This window comes from Zootoca vivipara, chromosome 15, assembly GCF_963506605.1.
Source record: "Zootoca vivipara chromosome 15, rZooViv1.1, whole genome shotgun sequence".
Classification (NCBI taxonomy): domain Eukaryota; kingdom Metazoa; phylum Chordata; class Lepidosauria; order Squamata; family Lacertidae; genus Zootoca; species Zootoca vivipara.
In genome coordinates this window covers 30,191,840-30,215,606 of record NC_083290.1, presented here as the reverse complement: position 1 = coordinate 30,215,606, position 23,767 = coordinate 30,191,840, and the positions used below count along the sequence as shown (strand labels likewise).

The 23,767-nt window shown below is 48.3% G+C and overlaps 1 protein-coding gene across 1 annotated transcript; it reads right to left on the bottom strand.

The window, feature by feature from the left end:
• Window positions 1-561: 561 nt before the first annotated feature.
• Window positions 562-10,896, bottom strand: SCN2B (sodium voltage-gated channel beta subunit 2). The gene is made up of 4 exons (XM_035139344.2): window positions 10,611-10,896; window positions 7,252-7,418; window positions 4,339-4,549; window positions 562-4,073 (listed from the first exon to the last, which is right to left on the bottom strand). The coding sequence occupies exons 1-4, from the start codon at window positions 10,678-10,680 to the stop codon at window positions 3,874-3,876; spliced, it is 648 nt and encodes a 215-aa protein (XP_034995235.1). The 5' UTR covers window positions 10,681-10,896; the 3' UTR covers window positions 562-3,873.
• Between the last annotated feature and the right edge of the window lie 12,871 nt (window positions 10,897-23,767).

Sequence of the window (23,767 nt, the reverse complement as noted above, 5' to 3'; positions counted from 1 at the left end):
AGCAGGACTGTAGAACCTGGCGCTTTTCGCTGCTGGGCGCCCTCTCGAGAACAGCAGACTCGCGAGCAACTCTCTGGCTCGCGTCGCCTTCATCCCCACGTTCGGGAAAGTGGCTGGGAAAGCGAGCTCGCTGAGGGGATTGGAAGCTGGCGGCAGCTCCCTGGCACGGATAGGGATGGCTTGGCCACTCCACCCACGGGCTGCGTTGCCCAGTGGTTAGCTTGTGCGGCGCTCAATGGAACACACGCGGTTGTCATAGATAGAAGGGAGCCAGCGGTCAGGTTAGCATGATTCCTTTCTCATTTACTCCTCCACCTTTGGTGCTTAAAAAGTTAAAATTGTGTTCCCTCCCCTATGCACAGTATCCACCGGTGTTGTCTAATAATTTCAGAAGTACTAAACTACAAACTACCTCAGCTGAAGTCAGGCATTGGCCGTGTGTGTGTGTGTGTGTGTGTGTGTGTGTGTGTGTGTCCTTTGACTGAAGGGATTTGAGGGAATAATGTTCCCGCCGCCCCGCCTCGCCCTCCCCATCCCATAGCTGCCAAGTTTTCCCTTTTCTCGCGAGGAAGCCTATTCAGCATAAGGGGAAATCCCTTAAAAAAAGGGATAACTTGGCAGCTATGCCCCATCCCCATCCCAGGTAGCCACTGCCTGTCCTTAAGAACTTTGCAAGCGGCCGCTCAAGACGCAAAACCGCTTCCCCGGCTGAGAGCAGATGTCTGCCACCCGGTGCTTGCCACGCCCCCAGCGCGCTCTCTTTTCGCCCACTTCCCTGAGTCCACAGAGAAGAAGCTTGCTCTTCGCCAGGTGTTCCGCTTGATCCGACGCCAAGACGCAGACCATCCTCCGCTTTGGCTCAAGAGGAGGAGACGGACAATAGAAAGGCAGTCCGGCTAGTCCCGACAAGGATGGGCTGCGGAATGAACCTTCAGGCACCACAGTAAGAAAACCATTTAGGGCAGCCGATGATTATTCAGTTGCAAAGGAAAGGTACTCTGCACATGTCTAGAGGCACGGTAATCTTTATTATTTAATATGCTCTGGATGTAAGCCCTGCACTAGGCTTTGTGTTGGGGTGAGGCGGACTAGGCGGGCTTCAGGATCCTCGGATCCTACAACAGGACCCCGCAGAGTTGCCCGGTCTATGCTCGTGAAGCTGAGGTCTCCCCGCTGCCCCGCTGTCCCGGGAAAGAGGCGGAGCTACGCCTGTTCTGAGCGGCGCTCCCTGTTTTATTTCCCTGGACTTTGATTCCCCGAGACAGACCCAGGCAGAAAAAAAATGCTTACTCCCAAACATAGCAGCAGCAGCACAGCGAAAATACAAACAGCCAATGTGCAAAGTATGGTCAACGAAATCGTTTCCTGAATATGTACATGTGTATAGGTATGCATATCTGTATATTTGTTTTCCTGCATACGCACGAAAAGAGCAATAAAACATTCCATACTGTGGCTTTGGTTGAGAACTAAACGGCAACATTTGGCAAAACACTAAAGAACAGGAAAGTGGCGGCAGGGGGCGCCGTCGAGCTGCCGGGTGGCGAGAACAAGAGACATCTGCGTCTCCCCTGGGGGGGGGGGCAAATATCGAGCGACGGGTCCGGGGAAAGTCAAGCAAGAACCAAAGGCAGCTCCAGACCCTGGAACCAGCCGACGAGGTGCCCTTGGCCGGCTTGCCCTGCACTCTCCTCCACCCGCGTTTCAGTCGTGGGACTCCGGGGAGAATAACCATCACCCTGTTACGGGAAAAAACGACTCCCTTCTCCAGAGGAGATGTTAGTAGTGTGGGATGTATTGATAGAGCAGCAAGTACAACATTTTCCTGTTGCCTAGAAGGGACACACGGGGGGAAGTGGCTCCAGACAGGGAGGGCTTCCTGTCATACCTGCTTTGGAGCCTCCTCCCCCTGTGGGTGACCAGGTACATGGGTGTGACCCTAGCTGACCATGTAAAAGGGCTAGCCATGCAACCATCTTCCCTTTTCCCTTTTTTTGGATCTTCACTTCTGTATTCCTACTGCTCCTGGCTCTTAGCCAGCAGCACATGGCCCATCCTTACAGAGGATGGAGGCCACAAGTAGAAAGTCTGAGACCACCCAACTCAGACTTATTTTCTCCACAAATGTACAGTAACTGTGGCCACAAGATAAAGCCTGCCTTCAGATTACTGCTGTGAACTGAACATGAGAAAAACCTGTTATTTTTCAAGAAGACTATGTTGCGTTATTCTTATTTTAAGAGGGGAAATAAAGGGGAAATTTACCAGGGACAAGCCAGACTGGATAGCTTAATTTAAAAACTCCAGCGAGATCAACTGCTTCACTATAAGCTGCAAGGGAATGCGCTCTGCTGTTTGCTCAATAGCGTGAGCCAGGAGAAATAATATCAAAACAATATATCCTCTCCTACCTTTCTAAACATTCCCACAAGTGGTGACCCCCCCAAAAAAAAATCAATCAAAAAACTGACTCCATTGTCAGGGGAGGTGAGAGCACCACCTTGTGGCCTGCTTAGCAGAGAACGAGCCAATCGCAGCAAGGCAGCAAGGAATGGAGCAGAGCCTTCTTGGCCCGACCAGATGCGAGAAGGATGGGAGAAGCAAGAGGACTTAGGGGGCGCCTCCTCCCCGCATTCACTGCCCTGCCTTTTTGTCCCCAGGTGCGACAGCGAAAGAAAAGCAAGAACCCCTTGAAGGACGGCAGGGTCATGCACGGGGCCCAGCTGTGACAGAGGAAGAGACGCCCAGGAATTGCCTGCTTCTGACCCAAGGACGCAGCAAGCACCGAAGGACCTGATCCAGCTCTGCCTCCCCTAGAGCCCTGGCGAAGTTTACAGTAAGAGGCTGACGGGCACGGCCAGGTAAGTGCACTCTACCGAAAGGAAAGCCAGAGCATGGAGTGGGGAAAACAAGGCAGACAAGCCCAGGATCTTGCCCCTCCATTAGGATCTACACCTCTCCTCTGCCAGGGCCCTTCAGGAACGCTCCTCCCAGCGGAAAGCATAGCCGCCCACCCAAGAAGAAAAAGCATGGCACGGGGCGTGGGGCACAGGCAGCATGCTCTCAGGAAATAAACAAGGAGTCTCCCGCCACCACCACCCCAAAAAAACCTATTTCCAGAAAGACCCTCCCCCCAATTATGCTGGGGGTTGTGTGAGTTTGGATGGGGATCAGGGAATAGCTGGCTCATGAGCTTGGAAATGCTGATACTGGGAGGGAATGCAGAGTGTGCCGTCCTTTCGACCTCCCCCTCCCGCCCCACTGGCAGTGAGTTGCGTTTGGCAGTAGTGGGTTGTGCTTGTGGCTTCTGTAGAAGGAAGACGATAAGTGGCAGTTTCTGCATCGGAAGGGGGAACCTCTCTTCCCCCACCCCCCTTCTCTTCCTGAGGCCAATGCTCCCCTTCAGCAGCAACACACACAAACACACACCCCCTCAGGAAGGGAAAAGATCCCCTCCAACAGGCGGAGTTTCCTGCGGGGGCACCCCTGGTGACCTGGTGGGTGGGGGCGGGCCAGGAAGAAGCCTTTCCACCATCCTTGGAGGCGCTGAGCAGAGAAGACCAACAGCAGGGGCAGGAGGAATGGGTCAAGACCTTCCCTGTGGCAAGTTGGGAGGCAAGTCCTCACGCTCACCCCCAAATCCCCCAAATCGCACTCGCCCCTTTGCAACCCCCAACTTTTTAGCCCCGGAAGGGCATGAGGAAGATCTGCTCTGCAGCACCCTGCCCAGCTATGCGTGCAAGGTCTCAATGGAGAGGCTTAAGTGGGGACACTTCTGACACCAGTGGAGAGTCTTTAGAGGAAGCTCATGGATGCGGGAGGGCGGAGGGGCAGAGTGCAGCAGGGGACCATCCCGGGCCGCCGGGTGCCGGTCTACTTGGTGCCTTCGTCGGGGTTGCCCTCGCCATCCGTCTTGCCCTCCTCCTCCGTCTTCTGGTCATCCGTGTTCAACCTCTGCTGCTTCTTGCGCCGCACGCACTTGACAGCCACCAGCACCAGGATGACCACGGCCAGGAACCCTCCCACCGTGGCTCCCACGATCACGGCCACCGTCGAGTCCCGCTCGGGAGGTTCTGCGGAGGAGACACAGCTGGGACTAGCGGGGGACAGGGCTGAGGAAGGGCCTGATCCCACCCCAGGGGGCTTGGAGAGAGGGGCTAGGGGAGCACGGGAACAGGGGAGTCCCCGCCCAGACTCTGCAGGAAAGTGGGCTTCTAGGGTGGGAAAGGCCTTTCTAGGGTGCTGCAGCATAGCAGGTAAGAAAAGCGTGTTGTTGTGGGGTGGGTCCTAAGGTGAGGGGGAGACCCTAGACGGCAGGCCTCCCAAAGGCTGACTGACCTTCGGTGATCACTATCAGGCTGATCTTGCCGTGTCCCTTCTGCCGGTCAGGGGGGTTCATGACATAGCAGTGGTAGGTCCCTTTGTCATCCAGCTGCACGTTGTGGAGGGTGAAGGAGACATCATTCTTGATGGGGTTCCCGGTGAACTCCACGCGATCCCCAAAGCGGGTCTGCTCCATAGGAACAATCTTCAACCTAAACTGTAGAAACTGGAGACAGGGTGGGGTGGGGGGTTAAGGAGCAGAGATTGCCGCAGTCCATGCAGGAGGCTCTGGAGAGCTGCGACAGACCGTTTATGAACTACCGGTATGTCTGGGTGATATATCACACCAGGGGAGCCATCTTGTATTGGGGGTACCCACCCAGGAAAGCCCCGTCCCACATAATCAATCACATGAAGGGATCCACACACACACCATTTGAATAGCAATACCCATTAACTTTGATTGGGGGGAGCCCTCAAGTATTTTATTGGGGGGGCGAAGACCCCTTGGCCCCTAGGAGTTAGGCTCCTATGTATCACACACCCTTTAAAAAAAAAACCTAGAATACAGTTTAAATTATTAACGGATAGCAAGGAGAGGGGAGGTTGGGGTGTACCGGATTTAAAATTATAATTATATTTAAAATTATATTATGCAGCGGCAAATTTGTGCTGCTTAAAAGAATGGATTGTGTTAGACAATAGGGAAATTTTAGATCTGGAGGGATTTAGAAATTCTCTTGGGTGGCACGCATACCTTCTGCAAGAAAATGAAAAGATATATAAGGAATTTACCGACCACGTAATCAAAAATTCGATATTCAGGATATGGTTGGAATTTAGGAAATTATTAGAACCAAAGACACCGTGGTGGGCATCACCCTTTGAAATAACGGCCCTGGGGGGGGGAGGAAGAAATAAGGAAAAGTGGCTAACGTACCAGGACCTGATAAAGGAGGTAGACAAGCAGTACACATTGACACCATATGAAGAGGTGAAAAATTGCTGTGCAAGCTGGTTACAATATACTCAAATACAAAGCTTATTTAAGAAGCATAGGGAAGTCGGTTTTCAGAAAAATAAATCAAAATTACAAGAATTGTTAATTGAAAATGAGGGGAAACAATTGGCAGCAATATATAAATTTTTGTTGGAGTGGAATCTAAAGGACGAATTAGTTAAAGATGTTATGGTAAAATGGGCACAAGATTTCGGTAGGACTATTGAGTGTATAAAATGGGAGAATTTGTGGCTAGAAAGTATGAGATTTACAGCTTGCACAGCAATTAAGGAAAACACAATGAAGATGGTATATAGGTGGCACCTGACACCAGAGAAATTAAGGAAGATATATAAAGAAGGCTCAAATAAGTGTTGGAAATGCCACGAACAAATTGGAACGTACATGCATTGTTGGTGGCAGTGTAAAAAAATACAAGGGTTCTGGAACATAATCTATGAGAAGTTAAAGAGGATGTTAAAGTGTACATTTGGGAAATCCCCAGAGCTGTTCTTACTGAGTATGGTTCCCAAAGACATACCCAAGGATAGAAGGAATATTTTATTATATGCGGTGGTAGCAGCAAGGACCCTTATAGCACAGAAATGGAAAAGAGAGGAGACACCGACGGTTTGTGAGTGGCAAAACAAAGTAATAGAGTATATGAATTTAGCAAAGATGACAGCGTATATAAGAAATACCCCGAAACAAAAAATCCAAAGCGAGTGGAAATTATTAGATGATTATTTAATAAAAGAGGGATTAAATTCCGAATTGGTGATATGTTTAAATTAAGATCCGTACAAAGAGATAATATATGTTAGGTTAAAGTAAGGGAAAACCATCCGGAATTAGCCGGAAAGGAAAGTGGGAATGTAACAAGTAAGAGGAAGAGTATACTGTAAGATAACAGTGGACAGACAATCGGAAGTACTTCTACATTTTTCTTCTTTCTTTTCTTTTTTTCATTATTTTTATTTTTTTTTTCTTTTTTTTGCATTTTTATCTTTTGTATTATTATTTTTGCAGGTATTTTTTGTTATTACTTTTTTCGTTTTGTGTTTATGCCTTATAAATTATGTTTAATAATTGCTGTATGAATTAGGTGGTGAATGTTTGGAATTTTGATTTAGTATATATATATACATACATATATATATCCTTGGTTATTATGATTTGATTTGATTATGATTTGATTATTTTATATGTGTGGAAGTATTGGCTCTGTATGCATGATTATAACAAGTTATGATTTATGTAAACTCGTGAAGGAGGGAGCATTGAATCCCCCCCTTTTTTTTTTTTTTCCTTTTTCATTTTGTGATTTTTTGTTGGTTTTTTTTTTCTCTGTATTTATTTTTTTTTCTTGTTCCTTTAATATGTAATTTTAAAAATTCTGAAATAAAAATTTTTAAACCATTAAAAAAATAAAAAATAAAAAATAAAAAAAATTAAAATAAAACAGGTTTCAGTAGCAAAGACTATCCCTGGAACATGTGGTTGCAATAAAACGGGTGCCTCTGAGCACATGCACAAGTACATTCTGCTTGATTGTGGCTTAAAAGGGGCAGCAGAGCTCATCTGTTACAGCAAACACAACGAGCAGAGTTCTGGAACCTTATAGACTTGCACATTTATTGTGGCACGAGAAACTTAGGCCACAGTAGATGCTTGGCAGCTTCACGTGGAATAAGTGCTACAACCCGCTCCCTCCACCACACACATACATTCACAGGAACAACATTTGGGGGACGGGTTGAAAGCGCTTCCAAAGTACAGGCTCTGCTGCTAGGTTGTTGTTGCAGCGCCCTCTCAGCTGGGCACCCAGTGCAGGTGACCCAGTTTTGCACTCCCCTAAATCTGTCTCTGCACCGCAGCATGCTTCAAGGAAGCGACCGGCCCAGCTCAGCTGCGGGCTGCAGACTCACCATCTCTTCGGTGCAATTGTCGCATTCCTGGTAGGTCCAGTTGAGGGAGAACTGCTTCTTCTCCACCCGGTAGCAGGAGTTGAAGGTGCAGGTGAGGCGGATGGAGGAGCCATTCAGGGCACTGAGGGTCAAAGGCGCCATGACCTCCATGCCCAGGCTGCTTGGCACTGCCGGAAGAAGGGAACAGGGTAAGGCAGGAGAGGCGAATCTACCCTGGTCAGTTATAACCTTTAAAATGTGTTATAAAAATGTGACACCAGAGGGTGCTGCAGAGCAGCAATCAGTTGGCCATGGGAAATTGCATTGAGAGTTATACAGTACTGTTTTTTTTCTAATAGCCTTTTTTTCTAATAGCCTTTATTTAATAGCATTTATACAGATCAGTGCAGATCCAGCCTCGCTTGCTCTAGCACCCCACCCACCCATTACACATGAAGGGCAGCAACGTTGGGTCGGCAACCCCCCCCCCTTTTGGGGGAGGGGAGGAAGGCGGGCTGCTGAAAAAGGACCCTCTGGGAGTTGGTTTGTTTCTTTCTTTCCAAAGGGGAAAGTGCTCAAGATAGTTCAATATTAAGTGATCAAGTTAGAACAGGATCCCAACTGTACCAGAAAAACGTAGCTGGAGAATTTTATAGAACAAGCCTAATGGGATAGCCCAGTCAGTAGAACATAAAACTCTGCACCTCAGGGATGTGGGTTAGAGCCCCACTTTGGGCAAAAGATTCCTGCATTGCAGGGGGTTGGACTAGATTACCCTTAGGGTCCCTTCCAACTCGACAATTCTATGATGGCCAGAGAAGTGGGACGGGTGACTTCTGGTTGCAGTGTGGACAGCTCCTACTCAAGGCGCCAGGCAGTCCTGTCCCTTTCCTGAGCACTCCATTAGGAACATAAGAAGCTGCATTTATACCAAGTCAGACCATTGGTCCATATAGGCCAGTATTGTCAACACTGACTGGCAACAGCAGCTCTAGAGGATTTGAGGCAGGGGTGTCTCCTCCTGGCCCTACCTGGAGATGCCCACCGGGGTTGCTCCTGGGGCCTTCTGCATGCAGCGCACATGCCTTTTTCAGACCTCCTCTGCCCCCTTGTTTTTCGTCCCCCTCCCGCCAGTATTCTGGCCCAGTTGTTTGGGATTATTCTTTTTTTCTAAACGAGTTTTTTGGGGGGAGGGGGCATCTGAAAACTTGCCCGCCAGCCTGATGGCAGAGCGCTCCCTCTCTTGCGCGCGTTGCTGGCGAGGCTTTGGCTACGGAAGGACGGGCGCTGAGCTCCTGCGTCTGTCGCTGTTCCGTCCGGCTACGGATGGCAGGAAGCCTGCCAACAACTCCGCCGCTTCCTTTCTCCCTCTCTGTTTCTTCGCGCTCATCTCAGCAATTCCTCCCAGGTCCCCCTGGCTTTGAAGGCAGAGCAGAGTCCCAAAAGGGTCTCCCCTCACCCTCACCTTCTTTATGGATCAGCCACGCGGGGGCTCAAGGCGAGTTTAAACAATTAGAATTGTTTAGTTTCTGATCAGGGCTAGCCTAGCACACTATATTCTTTTTGTTTTGGCTTTAACAGATCAGGAACGTAGAAGGAACTGCAGAGGACGAAAGGGCGGCTGGGGGGGACGGACGGGGAGATGTATGGATTACCTGTTTCAGGACTGAACTAGCAATACCTGCCACCATGTCTGGGGTCTGACATTCCCAGGCTGCACCACTGCTCCGAACCGAAGCTCCTTCCGCGTGGCCCTAAGACCCCACCTGAGTCACCCCCGAGGGGATAATCATGGTAGCGTGCGTGCCGGACCCTCCACACTGGGCGCATGCTCAGGAGCAGAGGGGTTCCTGCTGCCCCACACGGGTATGGGTGTCATTCTTCCCGGTCGCTGCTGAAGCTGGGTGGCAGCCCTGGGGCTTTAAGGAGACGCCTGAGGCAGCAGGCAGTCCAAGGTCAGCTTGTTTCTGTCAGTCCCTTTTGCTGACGCCTGGCAAACCGGTCTCCTAGCTGTTCCGAGGAGCCCTGAGTGCTGCAGAAGCTGCAGCCTCTGCAGTGCCTTGAATGCAGCAATTGCTGAGGCAGTTCCTGGCTCGTCAGATGCTACTGCAAACTGGAACACATTCAACACGCACCTCCCCCTCGCCGTACCCCGGGAGCCCTGAGGGGAAGCCGGTGCGCCCTTAGTTCAGCTGGGATTTGCAGAAGAGATCAGGGGGTTCCTCGCCGAGCTGGCTACCTAGAGCAGCGCCTTGGCTGCGCCCCCTTTTCCCCACAAGCCCAGCCGCAGAAAGCCTGGTCTTTCGCCCCCTCATCCTTTCCAAAACGGTCGCCTGCGCGCTTTTTGCAGGCCCTTTGCGCTCCTGTTTGGAGAGGCAGAGAGGGCTGTGTGCTCGGCCAACGGGACACAAGCCTTGTAACGGAGGGGGCCGAGTAAGACGGGGCTGGGAGTAGCGAAGGCCCATGTCCAGGTTTGGCGCAGCCTCCTCGTCTCTCCTCTCCCACATGGAACTGGTGATCACGGACTGCTGTAGAAAGGTCGCGCCTGGCAGCAGGGAACCACTGGCGGCTAAGTCGGCCTTTAGAGAGTCCCTTTGGAAGGTGTGAGCAGGAGGAGCTACTGCAGGGAATCGCCAGCGATGGCCAGGAAACCCTCGAAGGCTCCCACAAGGTTTCTGAGAGAAGCCCCTATCTATGAATGCTGGGGAGTGGGCGCCGGCGCAGTATCCTAGGGGGTGGGAGGCAGTGGTTGGTCCCTGCTGAATCAAGAGGGGGCTCTCTTCCTGCGCAGTCGCCCGGAGTCCCCCCCCTCGCCACACCCCACAGTCCAAGCGAGGAAAGAATCTGTGCCTCATTTTGGGAGGACTTAAGCAGGCGCGGGAGGGAGCAACTCTGGTCCCTAGGATAGGAGGCGGAGCAGCATCTGGCAACCCCGGCACAGCTGTGTGTGTGAGAGAGTGACCACACGCACACTGCCCTCAGCCGCCGCCCCCCGCAGCCACTTTCCAAAGATCCAGGCCCGGAGCGTTTTCCTCGGCATTGATATTCTCCGTTTCTGGCGACTGATCCGGCCAAAAATTGTGTAGCTCTGGCGGGGCACCGGCTCTGGCCGGTTCTACCAGCAAATGCACTGAGGGGCGCTGGCCAGGAAAGGGCCCACCCCGAAGGCGCCCCCCAAAGACGCTCCCCGCTCGCCCTGGAGCCTAGGCAAAGCGGCGCCTCCCGCTCCTCCTCCCTGGGGCGCAGCTGTCAGTGGGGCTGTGGAGCCGGGCAGGTCCGCAGCGGCCCTCGCCAGATTGCAGCAGCAGACGCTGCAGACCCCTCCCCGCTGCTCCCCTCCTGCCTCAGCTCCCCATGCCGGGACCCCAGAAACCACTTACCCAGCGCGAGGCAGAGGATGAGGAGCGCCAGGGCGGGCGTCTTCGGGGGCCGGGGGGTTTCTCGGCTCATCCTCCGGGCCTAGTGGGGAGAGGGGGAGGGGGCCGGGCGGTGCGCTGCTTGGCTCGGCTTGGCTTGGCTTGGGTGGAGGGGAGGGGAGGGTCAAATGCGGGGTTTGGACTCGGAGGCATACATCATGTTCTGGAAGCTTTATGGCGAGGGCTCAAAGATGGCCGGCTGAAGGGTTTGGTGCTTCCCCTGCAGCCGCGGTTAAAAAACGGGGGGACACATCATTTCTGTGGTTGGCGAATCTCAGCAAAGGAAGTGGGAGGGCAGGAAACCCTTATGTGCCGGGAATGAGAGATGCTCCCAGCTTCCGCGGGGGCGGCGGGCTGGGGGAGAGCGGAGAATTAATCTCGACACCCCCTGCCTGCCCTCCCCGTGTTCTGGTCAGGGAAGGGTCATAGCTGAGGGGCAAAGCACCGCATTTGGACGCAGAAGGTCCCAGATTCAACCCACAGCAGCACCTCCAGGTAGGGCTGAGGAAAGGCACCTGTCTAAAGACCTGGAGAGCATCTTCCCATCAGAGCTGGCTGGACCTGGACCCGGAGAAAGCAGTTGCCACTGTTGCTACGTTCTTGGGCTGCTGCCATTTCCCAAAGAGCAGAGCCTGGCGGCCTGTGGGAATGTTCAGGAATGTGGATGAGGAGATATTGTTTAATATATCCTATCCCCGCTTGCGCTAGCAAGCACAAAACTTTAGCAGAGTAAAACATTCCCCTTTTGCAAAATACACAGCAGAAGAACGTTTGCGCAGGCTTGATTTAAGCCACTAAAATAAAGTGTATTTTCCTGGTATTTCCCCTTTTTCCCTCTTAAAAGAAAAGACACAACACAATGCTCTTAAAAGTATAAAAGATGTTTACTTACAAGCATCTCGAGGTACAGCACACTCAAGAGGTAGACTTGCTTAGTTAAAAGGTAATATATACATTGTGAAGTTCACTTATAAGAAGTGAGACTCCATCTCATCTCTCTCTCTAGGCTGGAGGCCTTGAGGGAGAGACTCACTAAGATGTGTGTAGTCCAAGAGGTCTGGTCCAAGAGAGGGAAAATGGCTGTTTCCTTCAGGATTTATCTGCCACTTCCTCAACTCATTTGCATGTGAAGGAAGAGGAAACTACGCTTAGTCATATCCTCCTCCTCAGTCCTCCAAGTGGACTATCTAGGGATTGTTGTGACTTGACTGCACTTAACCCTTTGCATCCCACAAACCCCTTCTCAGGCAATTCACAACATACACAAAAACATACATAAATAACTTTAATCAACCACCCAAGAGTCCCAGCTTGCCACGAAGATCCTGGAACTTCTCTCTTGGCAGGGGCTTTGTTAGGACATCTGCAGTCATCTGGTCAGTGTTGCAGTAACACATTTCAACAAGTCTATCCTCGATCACCTGGCGTATGTAGTGGTACCTGACCCCAATGTGTTTGGTGCGTGCAAGGAACTTTTCACTTTGTGTCAGCTTCATACTGCTCTGATTGTCCTCCATCAAGCTGACAGGTCCCGTTCTTGGCACGCCAAAGTCCTTCAGGAGCTGATCCAGCCAGGGGATCTCTCTGCAAGCTTCCGAAGCCGCAATGTACTCAGATTCTGTGGACGATAAAGCTACACATTTCTGTTTATAGCTGCCCCATGCAATAGCTCCGTCCCCATACATAAAAACATAGCCACTTGTGGATTTATAATCCTTATTGTCCCCAGCCCAATCCGCATCAGTGTACCCAAGCAGTTTAGGGTCTCTGACAGCTGGCAGTTTTAATTTACAGTCCATGGTTCCCTTTAGATAACGAACAACCCTCTTAACTCCAGCCCAATCATGCTCAGTGGGACAACTTACTTTCCTACTTAGGATCCCCACTGCACTTGCCAGGTCAGGTCTGCATGTGGTAACCAAATACAAAAGTTTGCCGACCGCTGACCTGTATTGCGTGTTGTTTGGCAGCAACTTCGAACCTTGTTGATTCTTCAAGAAGTCTGTGGCCATCGGTGTCGCAACTGGGTGTGCGTCCTGCATCTGCATGCTTTCAATCAGTTCAGTTATCTTTTGCCTTTGGCTGAGTAAGAACGATCCATCCTCTTCTCTCTCAACTTGAATTCCCAAGTAGTATTTCACTTTTCCAAGTTCCTTGACCTCTACTTCCCTGTTGAGGTGTTTGACTATGTCTTTATAGTCTTTCTCATTTGACGTAGAAATTAAAAGGTCGTCAACAAAGGCTAAAATGTACGAAAACTGTCCATTCCTTTGTTTGGTGTACAAGCACTTATCAGCAGTCCCTTGCTTGTACCCAAGCTGCACCAGCATCTCATGGAGTTTCTGGTTCCAAGCCCTCGCTGCTTGCTTCAAACCATAAAGTCCTTTCTGCAGCTTGCACACTAGATGTGCCTCATTTGGTTTAATGAAACCTTTGGGCTGCTTCATATAAATCTGCTCAGAAATTTCGCCGTGAAGAAAGGCTGTCGCAATGTCAATATGGTAAACTGACATTTGCTTAGATGCTGCAATACTTAAAAGTAGTCTGACACTGCTGTATCGAACTGTCGGTGCAAACACTTGATCGTAATCCTCTCCATACTTCTGGGAAAAACCTTGTGCCACAAGCCTAGCTTTGTAGCGTTGCACCTCCCCTTCTGAACCCTTTTTAACCTTGAACACCCATTTACTTCCAATTGCTTCCTTACCAGGAGGTAGTTCTGTGAGTGTCCAGGTCCTGTTCCGATGAAGTGCATCTATCTCCTCCTGAGCAGCTTTCCTCCAGAGACTGGCTTCATCTGGTGGCATCCTCTCTATCTCTTCCCATTTGGAAGGTTCCTGTGGAGACGCCGACCTTGTAAGGTAGGACAGCCGTAATGGTGGAACACCTCTGTTGGTTCTGGATGAGCGTCTGACCTCTGGTCTTTCGACCGCATCAGCTTCCTCATCCTCCTCCAGCAGTGGCATATCCCCATACAGCTGCTCGTCATCATCTTCGTCTCTGGTGCTGCCAGGGGCCTGGACCTCCACGTCTTCTCGGGTGTCACCTATAGGGGGTGCTACGACACTAGAAGTTGGATTAGTACTTTGTATTGGTTCAAAAGGAAAAATCACAAATTCCTCATCCTGTGGCTCCTTGGAACAATCAATGGCAGTGTCCTTTGTATCAACTTTGCCTTGCTCATCGAAGTAAATTACATGCTGCGAACTTGTCTTGCCAGTTTGCGGATCCAAGACTCTATATCCTTTTCCTCCAGAAGCGTACCCAACTAGGATCCCTGCCTTCGCTCTGGAATCAAGTTTGTGTCTGTGCTCCTTGGGCACATGATAGTAGCACAAACTTCCAAATACACGTATATGTGACAAATTTGGGGCTTTTCCATGCCAAAGTTCAAATGGTGTGCGCTCTGCGCCTTTTGTGGGCAGTCTGTTCTGAAGATAGACTGAGCAACGAGCCGCTTCACCCCACAGCCTGTGTGACAAGTTAGCTTCCTTTAGCATGCACCTTGTCATTTCCAAAATGGATCTAAATTTCCTCTCTGCAATTGAGTTTTGTTGGGGTGTGTAGGCAACTGTGGTCACGTGTGATATGCCTTCTCTAGCCATGACGGCCTGCATCTCATGTGAACAAAATTCCCCACCATTATCGGACATTAAAATGGAAGGGGCTCGCTGGAACTTGTTCTTGACCATGTTAAGATAGTCCCTGAACAATTCCACTGTCTCACTCTTCTCCTTGATAAAGTAGGCTACGCAGAATCTCGAGAAATCGTCCAAAAATATCAAAATATATTTATTACCTCCTAGAGAAGACACATTCATTGGTCCACATAGATCTGTATGGACAATGTCCAATACTTTAGTGCTTCTCTTCTCTGCACAACGTGGGAAAGAAGGTTTAGTTGCTTTCTCACTAACACAAGTTATACATTTTGATGTTGGTGTATTTGTGTTGCTTTGCTTTACCTGCAGACCTCTCACAAGATCACCTTTCTGTAGTTCCAGAATAACGTTGGTGTCTCTGTGTCCAAGTCTCTTGTGCCAGAGTTCCAGACTTCCTTCGTCCTTTTGACTTGGTTGCGCCACCTTTGCAGACTGGTTCTGCTGGTTCTCTGAAACATTAAGCTCATATACACCATCCTTTAGTGTGCCTTGAACATAAACTTCATCATGCTTAGTCACAATACATTGTCCTTTTTCAAATGTAATTTTAAAACCTTTCCTGTCCAAACTGGACACGCTGAGTAAGTTGCAATTAAGCTTTGGTGCAAACTTAACTTCAGTTATCTTAGTATTAATTGTTTCATGATCTACGTTGAATTTCAAATTCACAGTTCCTGAACCAATTGCCTTTACAATGTTGCCATCAGCAATCTCAATTTCAGAGGTTTCATCCCCATTAATCTCATTAAAATACTCCTTTTCATAACAGAAATGAGAACTCGCTCCACTGTCAAGAATCCACTTATTGCGCTTATTTTCACAATCCTGGACAGCTAAACTCCTCTCCTGCATCAACATGGTTTGCTCATGACTCCCCTTCTTAACACCTTGTGGTTTTGAGGGGTGGGATTCAACTTTATCCCCATTTTGACTCTTGCAGTTCCTTGCTATGTGGTTTTTCCCATTGCATTTAAAACAAATTATTTCTCTAGATGTCTGTCTGGACTTTCCAAAATGCTTGGATGCATAGCTGCTATCCTTCCTCCTTGGATTCCTTTCTTGAGAATCAAGGCTATCTCTGCATTCCTCTCTTAAATGGTTGATAAGCTCATTAAAAGTTAAATCCTTTGTGTGATCCATTATACTTTTAAATGGAGCAAACGTAGGTCCCAATGATGCAAGCATAAACGTTACTTTAGTCACATCATCAAAGGCTCTGGGAGTAAGGGCAATTCTTTGAACAATCTCAGAAAAATTCTTAAAATGCTCTGTAAACTCTTCTCTAGAATTCATCTTCAACTTGAGTAACTTATCCAACAAGTATCTATAGGAACTCTCTGTAGATTGTGCATAAATGCGTTCAATGTCCTCTAGGATCTTAGATGCATCATCTTCAAAATTTATCATTGATAGATGCTCATTCCTCAAACTGCTCAAAATTATGTGCTTGGCTTCATCATTTTTAATACTCCAAGCTTCTATCTTAGCTAAAGCTTCTGCATCGGTTCCTGTAGGCTTTTCTTCCTTAATGGCCTGCAGAACACGCCTAGCAGCAAGATAAACTAAAACGCGCTGCTTCCACTGCACAAAATTATTGTCATCCAGCAGCATAAAACTTGGTCTTGCCTCACTATCAAAACTGGAGCTTGCCATCTTAAAACTTCAAAAATTTCCAAAATTCAAAAATCTTTCAAAAATCAAATTCAAAATCTCAAAAATATCTTCACTACCTCTGAGCTTTCTCAGTGCTGTAAACTCTGAGGGAGGGGAGGGGTAGTTAATCCCCCAAGCACACTGCAGAACAAAGAGACCATGTGCTCAACCAGGAAATCCTAACTGGAAAAATCCTACAGAGTTCAAAATCACAATCCAAATCAATCCTTCAAAAATACACAAAATACGCAACTCTGGGCCGCAATAACCCTATGTGGGAATGTTCAGGAATGTGGATGAGGAGATATTGTTTAATATATCCTATCCCCGCTTGCGCTAGCAAGCACAAAACTTTAGCAGAGTAAAACATTCCCCTTTTGCAAAATACACAGCAGAAGAACGTTTGCGCAGGCTTGATTTAAGCCACTAAAATAAAGTGTATTTTCCTGGTATTTCCCCTTTTTCCCTCTTAAAAGAAAAGACACAACACAATGCTCTTAAAAGTATAAAAGATGTTTACTTACAAGCATCTCGAGGTACAGCACACTCAAGAGGTAGACTTGCTTAGTTAAAAGGTAATATATACATTGTGAAGTTCACTTATAAGAAGTGAGACTCCATCTCATCTCTCTCTCTAGGCTGGAGGCCTTGAGGGAGAGACTCACTAAGATGTGTGTAGTCCAAGAGGTCTGGTCCAAGAGAGGGAAAATGGCTGTTTCCTTCAGGATTTATCTGCCACTTCCTCAACTCATTTGCATGTGAAGGAAGAGGAAACTACGCTTAGTCATATCCTCCTCCTCAGTCCTCCAAGTGGACTATCTAGGGATTGTTGTGACTTGACTGCACTTAACCCTTTGCATCCCACACGGCCGAAGTCAACTTCTCAGCCACCCGCTCCAGAGGGACGTCTTCTTGTCCTCCAGCCCAATCTATGCACGGGGTGCCTCCTGGAGCAAATGCCCATTTCAAGGGCTCCCTCCCCAAAACCTGCTGAGCAGGAGAAGGCTGGTAGGGGACCTTCGCGCGGGGGTGGGGGGAGAATTCCCTGCTCTTCAAATGATTTATTGCCTGCCCCCTCAATTTGGTCCCGGAGGAGCCAAGTGCATTTCATATTCCCAGTTAAAGCAACACTACCCCGCGCAAGAGAGATAGTAGAGTAGCTCCCCCGACTGGCTATTGGACCCTTGCGCGCGCACCCCTTCCTCTTTCGCAGCAACTGCCCCAGCGATTGGGCAGGGAGGGCGAGAAGGGTCAAGAGTATCAATTTAGGCATCCCAATGTGGTAATCCAGCAGGCAGCAGCCCTTCCCCACCCCCTACCGCGCGCAATCGTCCAAGAGGACAGAAAGTGGCGCGGCAGCATGCTCCAGGCGGATAGGTGGCAAGGAATGGATGGATGCGCTCCCGCCTCTTCCACGGCAAGCAAACAAGACAGACCCCAGCCACGCCACCCTCTCTTCTCCCCTCCACCAAGCGCTGTGTGCCACGGCTGCTTCCTCCTCCTCCCAGTTGGCCCTGAGCTGCTCAGTCTGCGTTGCCAGTGGGAGCTGCTGGGGACCAGTCGGGACAGGGAGCCAGCGGCGAATCAAACGCCCCCCCCATCCCATACAAACACACTGCAGGCTCCGAAGGCCTCCCCACCCACAAGTGAATGCCTTGGCTATCCTGCTCCCTTCCTTGGGCACTAGCTGAAGTGTCGGGTGCGGAGAAAGAGCTCCCTTAACTTCCCCGCTTTCTGGACGCTCCAATAAACGTCGGAGGGCGGCAACGCGAAACCAAAGAATACAGCCGGCTACGCTTCTGCACAGGCTCTGGGTGGCGTCTCCCGGGTCCGCTCAGACAGAGCCCGCGCAGAGAGGGCTCTGGCAGTGTTGTAGGTACGCTTTGGACTTGTCTCGCATCTGCTGGGGCTGCTTGGCTGCTTAGGGGTGAAGGAAGAGCCTTGGCTGCTGTGGGGAAGGGGAGCGAGGAAAGGGACTGTTGAGCCGCTCCAAGCCCCAGCGCAGCGCCCCTCCGGCCTATCCCAGATCCACATCTTTCTACTGGGGCGCTATCCATAGTCCTGATGCAAGCGGCCTCCCGTCACTCTCGCCTTCCTGATAGAAAGTAATGGTGGGCTGGGCTCATCCTGCGCAGTGCGTGGTCCATAGGGAGGAGAGGGCACCGGCCCACCAACCTCAGTCTGCACCTGCCTGCCTTTCTTGACATCCATCCAGTTTTGTCTTTGCAGGGGGAATGGAGACAAACACAGAATTAGTTGGCTCAGCCTGTCTTCAGTTCTGGTTCTGCAAACTGTTATCCTTCCAGTCTTCCACCCTGCCAGTCCTAATGGGCATCACACCCCAGTGGCTTCTGAGTCCAGATGGTTTCAGCAGCTATAAACCCCAGGTGGTTCATATACCTACTAGAAAGAGGAGTATTTTGGGTCTATCACTCATGCTCCTTATGGGCTGGGCTAGGCAAGCAGAGCTGAGGGAGCTGGAGAACGGCCCAACTGTGTTGGCTGTGTGTTCCTGACTTGTCTGAGGCCCTTCAAATTTACCCTATTGGGCTCAGCCAAATCTGATGCACAGGCCTAGTATATAATAGGCATATCTAGTAGTCACTGATAGCCTTATCCTCCATTAATTTGGCAACAGTGACAGTACAGCTCTCTGACTTCTAGATTGTTTTGTGCTCACAGAGGCTGCCCATCACTACCATCCTGGGCAGGTTCCAGCTGATCCCCTCTGAAGAAGACCCCACTGCACTTCCTCCTCCTCAAATTTAAGGAGCACTTCATTAATATTTCAAGGCACTCTCCTTTACCGGGACAACCTGTGCAGCCCAGTTCTGCAAAGTCAGAGCAGACTTCTAGCTGAGTCAGTCCCTTATGTTCGCAGTTAGCAGAGGCCGGGAGTCCCAAGGGGCAAGACCAGCCCCACTCCCAGAAGTTTGGCACTGTCTTCCAAAGGACAGGGAAATGTGGCTTAATAGGTTTGCTAGGTCCAGCGTAGTCCTTCCCTGAGAGACGCAGTATCATTCTGCATGATAACAACTGCCGCGATGACAAGAGGTGAGAGTGCTATTTCTCCCATGTCCCGCTTGTGTATTTCCCATTGGGGCACCTGGTTGGCCACAGGGAGAACAGATGCTTGGACCAAATGGGCCCCCATTGGCCTGATCCAGTTGTAATATTACCTGCTGAGATTACCTTTGGTGGACTAGCAAACTTTGGCCTCTTAAGGCCATTTCTGTAGGGATGTGAATGGATGCTAGGAGAGGGTATAGTTATTAGATTTTATCCTTCCTCACATTTGTGAATTTGGCAGAGTGCATCTCTTTGCAGCTTAAAAGGGAAGCTTAGATAGGTTAGTTTTAATCTTTTAGTTTAAGTAATCCAGGGTGCTTTAAGGCAGACTAGATTCTCCTGGTATTTCACCCTTTTCTCCCCTCCAAAACAACAATCACACAGTCTTGTAAAAGGTAAAAATGCCATATTTTTCCGTGTATAACATGCCCTCGTGTATTTGGGGGACTCAAAATTAAGGAAATGGGGGGGAGATTGTCACCATGTATAAGACTACCCCCCTTTTTAACATTATTTTTAGGTAAAAACAAAACAAAACAACCCTAGTCTTACACACAGAAAAGTATGGTAATATTCTGCTAGTTTTGATTTTGTTAGTTTTTGTGGGGGGTGTCCTTTTTGTTTTCTATGAATTCTCATTGTTTGGGCCTAAACTCTGCATATTTTATATACTTATTTATTATTTCAGGTATGACTATACCACTTTTCATCAGAAAGGATTACCAAGCAATTTACCAAAAATTAAAATTAAATGCAGTATAGAAAACCTCAACATCCATAAATAAAATATAGAAAACAGCAAACTCCTAACATAGAATTCCACTCAATCATAACAAAAGAAAGAAATCCCTATGGAAAACCACATTTTAAAATTTCCTGCTCTCTGCCGCCATCTGCTGTTGCACATTTATAGGGCATTCAAATCCCTGTTTCTTTACTAATGTAGCTGAGTCCAAACTCTCCGCAGTTACAGATCTCAATAATCCTCTCAGTACATATACAAAGACATACTACAACACCAGCAACCAAATGCTATGAGGCTAAAATCACATTTAATCTAGGAATAAACAACATTTACGTGGCAGTGCATAACAAAAATGACATTCCTTGTCTAGAACAGAAGTTTAAAAATAAATGTGAAGTGGGAAAAGTAACATAATACAAATGTGTAAATGGGACGGAAATCTAACACTGCAATCCCATGCCTATCCACTCAGAGGCAAGTTCCATCAAGTTCAATAGGGCTTACTCCCAAGTAAACATGCACAGGACTAATAAACTGTTACAATAAAAGAACTTAATTAACTGACTTCCTCCTTCCAGGACCATGGGTCAAAAGTTGTAACTTCCCCATAGTTATAAAAACTTTCCATCAAACATGATGCAACTTGAATTGGGCATTATGTAATTACAACTATTTCACAAGGAATTCTGTTTTTGAGACAGGAAACTGCTGCTCGTAATTCAAACCGACTATAAAATCTTAAGGTGTGTATCATGTCATACCCTAAGCATGCAGAGATCTGGTTTCTATCAGGAGGGTTGAAGAAAGGACATATTGTGTTGGTGATGAGTTATTTGCCACTTTACTCATGGAAATGACTCAAAGCAATTTTACAAGCACAATAGAAATACTAAAACCAACTACAATGAACACAATTAAAAATCTTTTTTTAAAAAAAATACAGAACTAAAAAATCACATCTATATAAACAAAACACATATCTAGCAGATCCTGCCCCGCCAAAAGCGGCCACAAATATTTAAAACCCCTTCAAAGCCAAAAGCCTGGGTAAAAATGAAGGTTTTTGCTTGGTGCCTAAAAATAGATACAGATTATACCAGGTGACTTTCCTTGAAGAGAGCATTTCACAAAGAAGGAGCCACCACTGCAAAGACCTGTTCTCATGTTGCCACCCTCTGGAACTCCCATGAAGTAGGCACATGCATTTATAACATTTTATTTTTACTAATGTAGCTGAGTCCTAGGACTCATTCCAATTCAAATCTAAGGGGGAACCACTAGCTGACATTGGATTTTAACTTCCATTAAGAACTGTTTGATGTTGATAATTGGTTAAAGGTAAAGGTAAAGGTACCCCTGACCGTTAGATCCAGTTGCGGACGACTCTGGGGTTGCACGCTCATCTCGCTCTATAGGCCAAAGGAGCCAGCATTTGTCCACAGATTGCTTCCGGGTCATGTGGCCAGCAAGACTAAGCCACTTCTGGCAAAACCAGAGCAGCTCACGGAAACGCCGTTTACCTTCCTGCCGGAGCAGTACTTATTTATCTACTTGCACTCTGATGTGCTTTCGAACTGCTAGGTGGGCAGGAGCTGGGACCGAACAATGGGAGCTCACCCCGTTGAACCGCCGACCTTCTGATCGGCAAGCCTTAGGTTCTGTAGACCACAGCGCCACCCGCGCCCCCTGATAATTGGTTACGGATTAGCAAATATTGTGTGTGTGTGTGTGTGTGTGTGTGTGTGTGTGTGTGTGTGTGTGTGTCCATATAGATATATAGTCATATATATATTGTGGGGGTGGGTGGGTGGGGGTGTAATGCAAACTTTGTAGGATTTTTTGTTTAAATGTGATTAACAACCAAACTCCTCATTAGCATAATAAATGACAGCACCAGCACCACCCCACAGACAAGCCTACCCCAATCTTCTCTGAAGTTCCACTTGCACATAACAATGTGATGGCTACATAATGGCAACAAAATATAGAACACTTCCTGAATTTGTGCTAAACTTCTCGGTATCATTCCATGATGAAGCAAGCAAATATTTTATGCTTCTGTAAGGCACATTGAGTGGTTTTTGAGAAAAGCAACCAGGTTAAACAACAGCAATAACAACAATCCTGCCAGACAACTAGTCTCTGCTTGCTCTGTGATTGCAAAAGGCGACAGGCGGAGGCTAATCTTCAATCTTATCATTGTGGGACTACAAGCTAAGATCAAAGCTAAGGCTCTGCCTGCTCCTGGCTTGAACTTCGAACCACCTGGCATCAGAAGATGAGGGGTGACTTACAAGTGGGCGCCTCCTCTCACCTGCTAAGAATGGTCCACAGAGTTCTCTTGCTTCCTGGGGAAGCAAGAGGCACAGCTCTTGCTTTACCTAAATGCTTTTCATTTTGGGCAGTGCTGGATGCCTGGGGTCTTGTGGAAGGGGAAGGCTTCCATTTTCAGGGTGATGGAAAGGAAGGAGTCACTTTGTTGCACTCAGTAAACTTCAGCCAAGGACTTTCTCTCTTTTACATCTGAAGGAGGGAGAAACAGAAGGGTGGGTTTCATGTTTCAAAGAAACCTGATAGTTGCTGGACAGGAACTTGACCTGGCTGCTTTTAAGGTAAAGCTCTCCAGAGCTGTCAAGGCATTGCCTTCCCACAAATTATAACAGATCAGAGGCCCCAGCTGGAACAGATGGCGGGGAGGGGGCTGGAAAAGAGCCAGCCACATGTGACCAGGGCAATGGCCGAAGGAGTCCTCCCAGCGATAGGGCTGGGAGTGATGACAGGGGTAATGACAGGCCCAAAGGGAGCCTAAGGAAAGGCATCCAGGCTCCAGCCAGGTCACTTTACTAACACTCGTAGGGGCCATGCAGACCACCATGGGAAGCCTCACTTCCTTGCCAATCTGTAGTCGGCAACCAGGGCAACCTGGGTCCATCAACACTAAAAGCCTTTCAGAACCCCCATGTCCTCAAACCAGTAACTCTCTAAAAAACAGATGCTGGAGACAAAACTCAGAGAGGGTTGTTGCCTACCTGCCCTGACCTCCCATTTATCCCTGTAGCTACAAGTCAGTGCAAAAAAAAACCTCCCATGCTGCCATTGAGCTTGAATAAAGCCTCCTGTTGTCTCCAATAAAAGACTTCTTTCTTTCTTTTCATATAATATCTGGTTTTTTAATTCTTTAAAAAATCATATATTTTAACTATAATTGCATGTACAAGTAGCCCTTTTTCCTTTTTGAAATCCTTTTTATTTGATTCTACTATATATAATTTTAGGAACGCGGGTGGTGCTGTGGGTTAAACCACTGAGCCTAGGGCTTGCCAATCGGAAGGTCGGAGGTTCAAATCCCCGTGACAGGGTGAGCTCCCGTTGCTTGGTCCCAGCTCCTGCCAACCTAGCGGTTCAAAAGCACATCAAAGTGCAAGTTGATAAATAGGTACCGCTACAGCGGGAAGGTAAACTGTGTTTCCGTGTGCTGCTCTGGTTCACCAGAAGCAGCTTAGTCATGCTGGCCACATGACCTGGAAGCTGGCTCTCTTGGCCAGTAAAGTGAGATGAGTGCTGCAACCCCAGAGTCGTCCGCGACGCAACTGGACCTAATGGTTTTACCTTTTTTCCCCTTTACCTTTTTATATATAATTTTATAACAATCCGAATGCATATCCATATACAGAGATTACTCTGAATCTCGAGATTTCCCATCCCCTTCATGGGTCCTATTGTCAACATTTACAACTGCATATTATTCCATAGTCTATATTTTATATCAATCCATATTGTAATGTAATGTTTGTTACATTACACGTGAGATTAAAATCCTGCTAATGGTTTCAGCTGCTTCCAGTGGTCTCTTAAATAAAATATAATTTCCCCCATTCTTTTTAAAAGTTTTTGTCCTCTTGGTTCCTATATAGAAGATGGGGATGCACTGGGGGGCATTTTGGGGAGGGAAGGGTGTAGTTGGGGAAAGTGTAAACCAGGCATGTCAAACC